General features: G+C 40.5%; 1 protein-coding gene across 1 annotated transcript; it reads left to right on the forward strand.

Annotated features, from left to right (window-relative positions):
* The first annotated feature begins 5,657 nt into the window (after window positions 1–5,657).
* LOC143889315 (uncharacterized) lies at window positions 5,658–10,219 on the forward strand. The gene is made up of 4 exons (XM_077393491.1): window positions 5,658–5,784; window positions 7,601–7,642; window positions 7,917–9,551; window positions 9,630–10,219. The coding sequence occupies exons 1-4, from the start codon at window positions 5,673–5,675 to the stop codon at window positions 10,034–10,036; spliced, it is 2,196 nt and encodes a 731-aa protein (XP_077249606.1). The 5' UTR covers window positions 5,658–5,672; the 3' UTR covers window positions 10,037–10,219.
* Window positions 10,220–13,016: the final 2,797 nt, after the last annotated feature.

Raw genomic sequence — 13,016 nt, forward strand, 5'->3', positions numbered from 1 at the left:
CCTAATCGGAAGGCCTTTTTTGTAAGAAAAGGGTGTGCTGATATTAGCACACCCTTGTCTTGATATTTGCACACCCCAGGTCCTTTTTGTCTACTTTAGTTGTTTGCACATTGGAGTTGGTATTGGCACACCCTCGCTTCAATAATTTACGCCTCTTCTGCTTGCTTGATTAGGAAAATGATATTAGCACAATTATATTTGATGAACACACGCTTATAGCTTGTCTTTTCCTCTTTAAGTGGCATTGAATAAAGGGAAGATGGCATAAATGCAACATCATTTTCCAAAATCAACTATCATATTCTCTTCGTCTAGGAAAATGATCATGGCACACCCATGTTTTCCAAATTCACTCCCCTTTCTCTTTCATTTATGAACTGATATTGGCATAAACCCAATTTTGATAACGGCACAAACTCAACTCATCTTTTCTGCCATTTTTTACCCGTTTATCTGAAAATTTGCAGGACATTCCTGGGAACAGTAACAACCTTTCGGGAATGATTTTTACTCATAACAAACCAGTTAAGTTAGTGAAAGTACCAAAATAAGGCTGTATCCATTCATTTGGAGCTTGGGGTGCAAATAAAGGAGTTCCTCAATACCAAAGACTCAGGGGCATTTTGCGATTTTTGCAAATTTTGGGAAAACGAGTGTGGGAATCAAGGCTTTCAAACATATGATGTAAATGGGGTCCAGGGATCATCTAGGCTATCGAGGTTTTCAAAAAAATGTTTTGCAAACGAGGGAAATTGGGATTTTCGAGTTCTTTTGCATTCATAATTTGGTTTTTGGAAATTTCGGGACTTGATTCGATTTCAAGATTTTATTTGATTTTGGGAATTTGGAATCAGGTCAAAATGGGGTGTCTACACGTACAGACCGATGCAGGAGGCTTGTTATACTATTGGCCTTCTACACCGTGGTACGTCTTATGGGTAGGCCAATCTTTAGTTTTCATGAGTTCGTGCCGAGGTGACCTCGGTTGCCCTCGCAAGGTGTATATCTTGTGTAGCAGTCCATGGGGAATCTTGCTTCTTGGATGACCAAGCTTTTGTGCTTGGCAGATTTGTGTGTGGCATCGCTATGCCTCGTACTGGATGGACTTTGCATTGGACGTCAAGGCTTGATGTTCAATGTACTCGTGATGTTGGCTGATCACGAGAGTGGGCTCAGACTTGGTCTCGGCAAATCTAAGCTCAGTAGCTTGATGAAAGGTTTGGTGGCCATGAGCAAAGTATCTAGAAGTGCATGTCAAGATCTTAGCAAAGTAGCATGTTGAACAGCTTAGAGATAGTGTGCACATATGAAGCATCAAGAGGTGTTGGTCGTGTAGGGCCTTCAGAGCCTTGTACAGTTGAAGGCTTGCCTTAGCATACGCATATGTTGAGACCGCACGGGTTATTCCACTGCTAAAATAAGAGGCTCGTGACACTAAACTAGATATCGATATCTGATGGGTTTACTCCTCGACCTTTCTTCTTTAGTTTCAGATATAACTTATTGATGGCTGCCACTCTGCCAGCGAAACGAGATTTCGTTTGGAAGATAAAGACAAAAGTCCATAAATTTTGTGACACATGAGAAAAAACACAAGAGCTTGACAGGGGTGCAACTTACGACGGGTTCAACCCAATTTTTGCATGGGTTGGGTTGTGTTGGGTTAGGGTTGGGAAAAGCCAACCCGATTTAATTTCGAGTTGGGTTAGGTTTGAGGCTTTGGAAGCCCGACCCGACCCAAACCTGACCACTGTTAGTACATCCCTCGCCCCGAGAGACCCGAAGATTGGCTTCATAAGATCATCTCTTTCTTTCAACAATCATTTGTTCCGGAGTGTGGCGCCAACTGATCGAAAGGAAAGATCTTCGAGTTCCCTCAATCCAAGAGTTGCATCTTGACGCCTTAGATCCCCATTTGATTGTTAGAGCCTTAATATGGTTCCCTTTGGAAGAATCGATTGAATTTGATCTCATTTCACCAAATGGGTGCTCGGGTGGAAATACAGGATGTGGGAAACATAGTCGAGTAGCCGAACGCCCCTTCGCCTCCTCGGTATCAATCCCATTCCTCCGATCGATTGAGCTGATGATCGGGCCAATTGTTAGTTCAAGCAGAACAGTAACTGGAAAGTCAAAGGTGAACCCGAACCCGACCTGACCCGATTTGGAAAAGATGGGTTGGGAAATTTAGAGGCGGGTTGGGTTAGGTTGGTTGGGTTAGGGTTGAGGGAATGCTATTTTGGGTTGGGTTAAGGTTGTCCTCAACTCGATACAACCCGACCCAAGTTGCAACCCTATATATTGTGACACATGAGCAGAAAGACAAGAGCTTAAATTCTCACAAAAGGCAAAAAAAAAAACTGTAGAATTGGCCAAATCGTCGGCCTGGCAGCCATGAAGGGTTTTTCCGTGGAAATCAATTTATCAAGTGGTAGTAGAGGGACACGAAGGGTGTGAGAAGGAGAGAATTGAGAGGGCATGGGTCGAGGGCAGGGTCAGGAGAGGGCGAGAAGTGGTCGAAGAATAGGGAAAAGTAAAACTCACCATACCCCCCTCTCTCACACTTGATAAGCCTAATATGATGACGAGGCTTACTTTTGCAAGAGACATGAACTACCTCATATTAATTAAATGAATAAGACAAAATCTACAAAAGAAGTGAGCCATTGTGCTTGTTCTCACTTGCCAAAGTGAGCCATGAAATTACTTTCCACGAAATTGCCTGGCAAATCCCTATTGTTTAATAGGAAAGCATCTCTAAGGGTGTATTCGGTTGACGATTTTGGTGGAAAGGACTTTCCTTTGGAGACATATTTCCGTTGGAAAGTTACTTTCCAGCATTCGGTTTTCGCACTTCATACCAGATGGAAAATGAGTTGTCTTTCGATTAAGCTGACGTGGCAAAGGAGAATCCTCTGCCCAAAATTTTCTCCCCTAACCAAAATCTTGCAAAATAGGGAGGATTCGAGTTTCCTTTCCAGTCAGACGGTGCCTTTAGTACTCGCGTGGCGCCAGTACCGAGAAAATCGAGCGGTTGTGAATTAACGCATGGCTATTATTTACCTTCTTCCCCTTAAACCCTACTTCTGCCATTGACGAACTGATCAAGCTGCCATCTTCTTCGGACGATTTCTTCGTGGTTTTTCAAGGTGGGATAGTTTGGAGGTTAGTTGATCTCAACCCCTTTTTATTTTCGTTGTTTTGATTATTAGTTTTGGATTTTTTTTCATACTATTTTTTGTCGGATTAGAGTTTTTTGGGTTCATGGTTCATATTTTCCTTTGGATTGAGTTTTTGTGCGCGGATTGTTCCAATTTTTTTCCTATGTCAACTCAGTTTTGGAGTCAAAGATTTCATTCTATTTGGAAGTAAAACACAGACTTCATTATATGGATAAAACAAATCTTTTCTGAAAGGTTTTTTTGTGTACGAGGTTTAAATTTATTTTGGAGTTTTTGTGGTCAAATTGTTTCGGATTTGATGCTATTTCGAATAAAAACTAAGTTTTGGAGGCACATATTTTGTTTTATTTGCCACGAAAAAAACACATATTTTGTTCTATTTCGTCCTGGTGAAGGAAATATTGAATAAAAATATTTTTTGTTTTGGAAAAGGAAAAAAACACAGATTTCGTTATATTTGCCATGATAAGAACACTATTTTCATTTTGGAGAAGAAAATATAGAATAAAATCATTTTTAATTTGTTCAAGATTTGGTTTTATTTTGAATAAAATCACAGTTTTAGAGACATATTTCATTCTCTCTGGAATAAAAACACATTTCTGAGTTTTTTTTTTTTTTTTGGATTCGAGGTTTATATTTACTTTGGATTGAGCTTTTGTGATCAGATTGTTTCAGATTTGGTTCTATTTGAATAAAACTCAGTTTTGGAGACACAAATTTTGTTCTATCGCGAATAAAATCAAAGATTTCGTTCTATTTTGAATAAAAACATAGATTTGGAGTAGGTAAAATCGAACAAGAACACAATCTTTTGCATTTATGATTTTTCCATTTAAAGATGTATAACCAAAAATACAATAGTCTAGTTATATAAGTCCAGGCGTTAATAAGTTATTTGAGTGATAGTATATCTGGCAATTTCCGCACTTGCTTAGGACAACATCGTCTTACTGATTGAGCCATGGACTTAATTACAATTGGGATGTAACTGATAGGATGCCTCTCCATCCTACAACCCGGAAGAAGAGGAATGAGTTGAGAAGGAGGGATGAATTAAGGCCATATTTGGTACTTATTTATAGTTTAGAAATGAATTTGTAGCATTCCAGCAATTTTCCAGTCGACAAAACACCCAAATTTGACTTTCCAGCTAACTTTTCAGACAAATATAGCATTATTTTGTAGGAAAAAATACAGATACACCCCCTCTAGTTTCTAACACATTCAACTCTAACCATGACTTTCAAAATGTGACAAGTACACCCCCTGAAGTTACAATGGTTTTTTTTTTAACCTGACAGAGTACACGGTGAGGTGAAAATGACCAAAATGCCCTCACTGAAAAATTCATACTTGAAAACTGAAAAATTAGGGTTTGATTCAAACCCTCGTTTATTTATCATCACAAACCCTCGATGTAGGGGTTTTATTTATCTTCATTCACATCATTATCGTGCTTTGAGCAGAAACCCTAATATTTTAGGGCTTTTTTTGTCTTTATCAGTGTTTTTTCTTGAAATTTGTGGTTTGATGTAGCCATGGGGTAGGGTTTCATTGTTCGTGGTGGGTTACCAAGATGGGTAGACGATGGCGGTGGCCGGAGATTGCAACGGCATGCGTGATGAAGGAAATGGCATAGCCCTCATCCTCTACAAATGGCTTAAAACTAGAGGGTATTTCTGTCCTCAAAGTCTTAACCCAGGTTAGTTTCAGTCTTTTTGCCAGGTTAAACTGACGGACCGTTGATGGAGGGGGTCTAACTTATACAAATAGAAACCTCAGGGGGTGTACTTATCATGTTTTGAAAGCCAGGGTTAGACTTTGAATGTATCATAAACTAGATGGGGTGCAAATATATTTTTCCCTAATTTTAATACATATTTATAGCATGACATGTGCTTCTTGTTCCTTTGATGGGCCACAACATAAATAGGCTGTACCTTGTAAATCATTTCGATAGGATGATCCTAACCCTCCGATCTGTAATTGCACTACACATTATAGAAAATCTACAGTCGAAGGTTAAGATCTTCATATGGAGATGATTTACGCGTACAACAACCTATTTACGTTGCGGCCCATCAAGTGAACAGTTTGGATCATCCTAAGACGTGGGCCCAACTATAATTTCTCAAAATGACTGAACCTCACCCACACACTCATCATATAAAATCTACCAAAATAAAATATCAAAACAGATCCAACCCATAAGATCCGAAGTGGATCCGTTGACACCCGGATCCTTCCTTTGGACATCAAGGGTGGGCCCAACGATTACGCCATAAATTCGCGGCTTATTACGTTTTAATATTTCACACTTATCATTTCACTTGAAATTGAAAAATCGAAACACGAAAAAAATAGTCCTCGTTTTATTGTCAAGAGATAATACACATAACTCTTCAGCTATTGGTACACGTGTAATCGATATATTGGTGAGATATCGCGAATCCCAACCTTAAATAATAAAATAATAGAACTAAAGAGATGAACATATCGCGAGGTAAACCTATTCGCGATAAATCGGTGGCCAGAAAACCCTCCATTTCGGTCGAGAAATCTCTCCGTCTCAATCTCTTCAAAGTCTCACATTTTTCAGGTCAGTTTCTTGAATTTTACTTTCCTTTTTTTTTGCCTTTCTCGGGATTTTTTATTCCTTGTTCTCGTTCCTTTTTATCTCTTTGAGCTCGATACTTCGTTTTAGGGTTTCCTTTTTTTAATTTCGAAGCTCTTTTGCTTGAGAAAGGAGATGAAAAGAAGAAGAGAACCTGTTTAGGTTAAAATATCTTATCATCTCAAATTTCTCGACTATATTAGAGTAGGGAAAATGGATAATTTACAGAAAATGGCGAAGAAAAATGAGAAAATCGGATAATTAGAGGATTCAAAGCTTCTTCTTAAAAATGAGAAAATCATCATAAATTTTAGGAAGCAAGATCGTGTATTAAGCATCAACCCTAAACCCTAATTTAAAAATTATCATGGATATATGGTTTGCTCAGCCTGAGCTAGAGCTCACAAACCATATATCCATAGTTGGTTGAGTCATCCGACCCACTAGTTTTATAGGTTATAGTTATGGTTCTGTGGAGGTTTAAAATGGATAGCTAGAAAATGGGCTTCTATAGATCGGATGGTTAGGATTATGGTACGGAGGTGGTTTCTTAGGAACATACTATCTGTGCGAGGTCCTATAAAATGAATGGATTGTATGAGTCAAACAACTACGGGAGAAGTGGTTTGTGAACTCTAGCTCACGGTGAGCTCAAGCTCATGAACCACGCCCACAATTATCATATGATTTTTTGATAATATATAGAATTAGCTTATTATTAATGTTTATAACATATAAATTAACGTTCTTAACTAATTTTGATTCTAATTGGATGCAACTTTCTAGTAAAATGAGAATTTCTTTACCACCAAAAAAAGCTAAAAAGTGTATTTATATATTGCTTTAGTTTTTTTCTAAAGGTTTATCACTTCTTATTTGAACTGGAATAGGCAAAATGCCAGAATGTGCATTTTCTGTTGTAATTAATCTTATTGAGCATCTTGAAAATTCAAATGTGGGGTTATGTATCTAGTCTGGAGTACCAGACTAAGATGGTCCAGTTCCCATCTACACCATACACTGATACACCAGATTGATGGGTCCAATGATCTTGACCATCCATTTGGTGGGTTCCATCATGGATTTTTCATTGTCCAAAAGTATGACCTGACTGAATGATCCTAACCATATATTGTCAATACTGTTTGCCCAGTGAATGTGGAATTTTGACCATTTTTTGTCACCTTTGGTTTGAAGGCCTTCGATTGGCTAGGCTAGTCATGTTTGTTTGGTTAGTGTGATTTTTTTGGACCCTGCACAATCCACTAAGCTAGTTTGAGGCCTTTTGATCTAGTGGATTTTAAGGATGGTAGCAGATTCTCTTGCCAAAGAATGGTCCAAATCTTCTGTGTATAGGGCAATCTTCTCTGCCTGTTCCAAAACAGTTTTAAGTTAAATAAATGAGAAATTTATCATACATTAAATATATTAAAGTCACTCTTAGAATCTTACATGCAACTCTGTTTCATTTACCTTGAATTGATAAGGTTTTTTTTTTTTTGAATGGTACCGTGAATTGATAAGTTATAACGTTAAAACTATTATCATTGAACTTTATGGCATTTGATTTTTGGATAATTTGTATTTTTTTTACAATTAGGATTTATTTTGAATTGCAGGCCATTTTCTATGGGAGCTGATTTGAATAGTAAATTATAGAATTTTAACAAAACCATTTGTTTGTTTAAGAAATCCATTTATTTTCAGAGTATTATTTTTATGTTTAATGCAATTCTTGATTTGATGTACTTAATACAGTTTCAGTTCTTCAAGAAAATTACTCATGTTCTAATGTATGTAGGTCACTTATTGGAAGAGAATACAGTTGCTACGTTCTTCATCAGTAAGTTTCTCAAAATTACTATTTCCTGTTATGTATTGCAGTTTTATGCTTGTATGGCAAGAAATGCTTGAGTTGATTTTAGCATTAATAATTCAGGTCGGTTGAATAGATGATTTTCATGACCGAGCTTCAATTCATACTCCATCTATAAATTTGAAATTTAACATGCAAAAAAGCCTGATTTATGTTTAAGAAAATTGATTGAAATTCCTAGTTTCTTTGGAATTTCATCTGGTTTCATTGTATAATTATAATGCATATTTATCTTTTGCAGTGGTTCGAGAAAAAGACGTCTGCTGGGAATACTGTGAGAAGTTAGAAGGAAACAAGGTGAAATGTAAATTTTGTCTTAAAGTTTTGAATGGTGGCATTAGCAGATTGAAGCATCATTTATCTCGTTTGCCTAGTAAGGGTGTTCATCCATGTAGCAAAGTAAGAGATGATGTCACAGATAGGGTGAAATCGATAATCGCATCAAAGGAAGAGGGAAAGGAAGCTGCTAGTGTTAAAAAGCAACGACTAGCCGAAACAAAATCTCCTTTAAATATGCCTAGCACCAGTAAAACACTCATGACCATGGAGACACCCCCAACCCCAATAGCAAAACTATTTCCTTCTGGTCCTACGATCGGGCCCCACTCTTCATCTGACAGGGAAGATGCAGAGAGAAGTGTTGCTCTTTTCTTTTTTGAAAATAAGTTAGATTTCAGTGTGGCACGTTCATCTTCCTATCAGCTAATGATGGATGCAGTTGCAAAGTGTGGCCAAGGATTCAGAGGCCCGTTCTCCGAAACTTTAAGGTCTACGTGGTTACAGAGGATTAAATCTGAAGTTAATCAACAATCAAAGGAAATAGAGAAAGAGTGGGCAACTACGGGTTGTACAATTATTGCAGATACATGGACGGATAATAAATCGAGAGCATTAATAAACTTCTTAGTCTCGTCTCCCTCTGGAACCTTTTTCCACAAAACTGTTGATGCATCCACATATTTCAAGAGTACAAAATGTCTCTCTGATTTATTCGATTCCATTATTCAAGATTTTGGACCCGAAAATGTTGTTCAAGTTATCGTGGACAGTTCTTTGAACTATGTTGGTGTAGGAAATAACATCATGCAGAATTACAGTACGATATTCTGGTCACCTTGTGCTTCTCATTGCTTGAATTTGATTTTAGAAGATTTTTCCAAGATTGATTGGGTGAACAGATGTATCTTACAAGCACAATCAATTACCAAGTTCATTTACAATCATATGTGGTTGCTTGATCTAATGAGAAAATATACTGGGGGACAAGAACTTGTCCGCACGAGTATTACTAGGTCTACATCCAGCTTTCTCACCTTGCAGTCAATTTTGAAGCAAAAAACAAACTTAAAGCATATGTTCAATAGCTCAGAGTACTCTACTTCTCTGTATGCCAATAAAACACAGAGCATTCCTTGTATTGACATTCTTGGCAGTAATGACTTCTGGAGAATAGTTGACGAAATAGTTGCTGTTTCCGAGCCTTTACTGAAAGTACTGAGAGATGTTGCTGGAGGAAAACCGGCCGTTGGATCAATTTATGAATCCATGACTAAGGCCAAGGAATCCATAAGGACATATTACATAATGGATGAGAACAAATGCCAGATGTTTTTGGAGATAGTTGATAGGAGGTGGCACCGTCAGCTCCATTCGCCTCTCCATTCAGCAGCTGCGTTTTTAAATCCTAGTATTCAATACAACCAAGAGAATAAATTTCTTGGAAATATAAAGGAAGAGTTCCTTTCTGTTATTGAGAAATTACTTCCAACTCCTGAATTAAGACAGGATATCACTACGCAGATTTTTGCATTCAAAAGAGCACAAGGGTTGTTTGGTGTTAACTTGGCTAGGGAGTCGCGCAACACAATCTCACCAGGTATGTATGTACTTCAATGGATATAGTTTTTTACTATCTTTGTTGAAATTCTTAAGATATTGCTCTCTACTTGTTCAGGAATGTGGTGGGAACAATATGGGGATTCGGCACCTGGGTTGCAACGTGTTGCGATGAGAATACTTAGTCAAGTTTGCAGTGCTTCAACTTTTGAGAGGAATTGGAGTACATTCCAGCAGAATCACTCTGAAAAGCGGAATCGGCTAGATAAGGAAACATCGAATGGCCTTCTGTATATAAATTACAATCTCAAGTTGGCTACCCGGGCGAAAGGGAAGGCTGGGGACATTGATCCCATTATAGTCGACGACATAGATATGACTTCGGATTGGGTTGAGGAGGCAGAAAACAGCCAAACACAGTGGCTTGATCGATTTGGTTCTGCTTTGGATGGCGGCGATTTGAATACAAGACAATTTAGCACCACTTCCATATTTGGTACAAATGACCATCTATTTGGTTTGTGATTGTTCTCTCTTACAACCTCATATTAACTTGTGGGGTTTCTCTTCTAATATTGTTTCTATTGTGCCTCTCTTTTATACTTGTTTCTTTAGCTTGTAACATTAGATTGATGTTATATGCAGAAGTTTCTTCTTATAGATATTACCGTTCGATAAAAATTGTTATGCGAAGAACATATTCCTGACTTTGATGACTAGTTGTTGAATGTCATCTCCTTCATCAAAGATTAAATCGTCGGGTACCCCACCTCCAGCAATATACATGCAGCCATTGGAATCTAATACACTCAAAGAAATCATATTCTTCTTTAGGTCTGGAATATGTCTTACTTCGTTACCTTCTATCGAAGATCTTAGTTTTTATGTTCCCAATCATGCCATGTCATTACTCATTAATAAAGATTCACCGTTGCAGGAGTTATATGTCTCAAACCAGTTTTTATTGGGACATGTGCACTTTAAAAAGTCTTTCAACTCTTCCTCGCTGAAACCCCAATCGAAGATTAGCAGAGGAAAATCTGGTTTCTGGTTGCTATCCGAGTCCCGACCCCCTCCCCGCCACTGGTCCCACCCCGACGACCTGCTTCTCCGTGCCGGAATCTTCAGATCGGTGCCTTTCCCTGCCGGAATCTTCAGATCTGACTGTTCACCGGAGCTGTGAAGAGTATTCGGAAGTTCCAGATCTGAGAGATCTGATCCTTTTTCGACCCCAATCTGATGAATCGTCGCAGGATCTTGTAGATCGGCCAGATTTTTCAACGATCCAGAGCTGCCAAAAGTAGTTGGAAGTTTCAGATCTGCGAGATTTGATCCTTTTTCGACATCTCTCTGATGAAAAATCCTCATAGGATCTTGTAGATCCTAAGGGTTCTGTGACTGGCAACCAGATCTCCGGCAGAATCGACGGCGAGGCGAGCAACATCCATCACCGGCGCCGGAGGCCACCACACGTGTGCAGAAATCTGAGGCAGGAAATATCTCCTCATCTATCTCCTCAACTGCCATGTCAGTCACGAAGGCTTGACAGGTTACCGAGAGATCCGGCCTCGTCGCTCCGAGCACCGGCGACGGAATCCGGCAGGTGCTCTCCGGCGAAGAGACTCCATCCAGATCCGGGCCCTGTTTCTGAATCCGGAACCGTAGATTCAACTCCGGTGATTTCCAGACGGCAAGCATACTCACGACGTTGGGCGGATCGCCGGAATTTGCTTTAGATTCCGGGATCAGAGTTCCGTACAGGGATTCTTGTAGACGGCGGCATCTTTGGATTCCTCCTCTGTATCATCTTCCTCTTCGTCTCCAGTTCCCTCTGACTCGGTGTCTTCCTCCCTCTCGGTTTCCTTTTGGGGATCCGATTCAGAATCCGGCGGATCCAAAATATTTGGAGGGCGACAAATTTTGCTGGGTGGTGGTTTATATGAAATCCGGCGGGATCAGCCGTGGAGTGGGAGCGAACTCTAGATGGGCCACTGGGGCGAATCTAACCCCGCTTGGAGTCCGGAGACTCCAACCTGAACCTAGTAATTTGGGCGCCCGGACGGACTGTGGGCATCCGTTACGGCTGGGGCCGACCGATGAGGTGAGTCTCCAGATTCTCCGAGCTGAAGAGGCGGCTTGGATTCCCGTACGAACCAGGAAAAACAGACGTCTGGAGAATGCCTTCCACCGAAGACAAAGTCGAGCCTTGGGAGACTGGAGATGCCACAGGTGTACTTTCCGGAATTTTAGCAGGAGGGCCAGCTGCTGGAAATGTCACAAACCTTGGTCCAGTTTGGACTTCAATTTTCCCGGACGACACTTACAGAGAGCGGCTCCGGTGGTGAGTTGTCCGCTTCCTCCTCACCCACAGGAGCTCCCTGCTGAGACAGTTAGATCGGAGTTTTTGCTTCCTGCGACTTCAGAAGGGGTAGCTTTCAACATTGAGGTAGTCCCCCTTAAATCTATCAGTAATGCAGATTTGGGGTTATGGGGGAAGATGAAGGAGGGTTGGGATGGTGATCTGGATGCCTTGGAGATATGGCTTGTTCAGAATAGCAGTCAAGGGAGTGAAGCAGTGGTGTATAAAATTGCTCCTCTTGAACTACACATTGCCATCCCTGCAGGTGCTAATCGTTCGAATTTGATCAGAGACTGGAGTTCTTCCTCCGATTCTCCTTTGGCAGACCTGCAAATTTGGGATATAAAATTTCCTAAGGGGGAGAAGTCGGCCTGGTGGAAAATAGAAGGCGTTCCGCCTGAAGCTTGGTGTGCAGACAATTTTCGGCGCATCGGTAAAAAATTAGGCCAGGTGGTGGAGGTGGATGTCTCATGTTATGCTGGTTCCGGATATGGGGTGGGTAGGTTGAAGATCGTAACTGCAGGTCGCCCTGGAAATGAACTATCTATACAGAGCTCTATCGATGGCACCCTTCGCTGGATTCTCGCCTCCCGAGAAATTGATGAAGGTGAAAAGCACTGTGTCAATTTACCAGCTTTTGCTACAGATGAGATGCCGGGTGAGGAGGAGGAGGTAAATCATCATTGTGCCATCAATGAAGACCCACCGTTCATCAATGAAGTCCAGCTTGCATTTAATGCACCCATTGTCGTCACAGAGATCCTCTCAGAGTCAGCCTTCAATGTCACCAACCCCGGACTGGTGGATTCCGCGCTCCCTCCAATCGCCTCTACTCGGGTTCAGCAGGAGTTGCCGGATCTCCACCTTTCATCTGAGGCAAATGTTCCAATTCAAACAGAGGGTCCCACACAGGCAATCAGGTGGCACAGTGCTGATCGGCCTATTCAGGGACTTCCCTACTCCGATTCTCCGTACTCCCAGGTCCACAGCTACGCAGATATTTTATCCATCTTATCTTCTCCGTATCAAAGAGACTCCTCTCGAGTGGGTGTTAGTATTGTGCTCGCTTCGGAGCGCGAGGAAATTGATACACAAGGGGTTGGTGAAAAAGTCAGCTGGGATTCTTCGCTGGCGGATCTTGGGTCC

Source organism: Tasmannia lanceolata, unplaced genomic scaffold (genome assembly GCF_043159265.1).
Source record: "Tasmannia lanceolata isolate RefF3 unplaced genomic scaffold, GAP_Taslan_0.1 ptg000013l, whole genome shotgun sequence".
NCBI classification, from domain to species: Eukaryota; Viridiplantae; Streptophyta; class Magnoliopsida; order Canellales; family Winteraceae; genus Tasmannia; species Tasmannia lanceolata.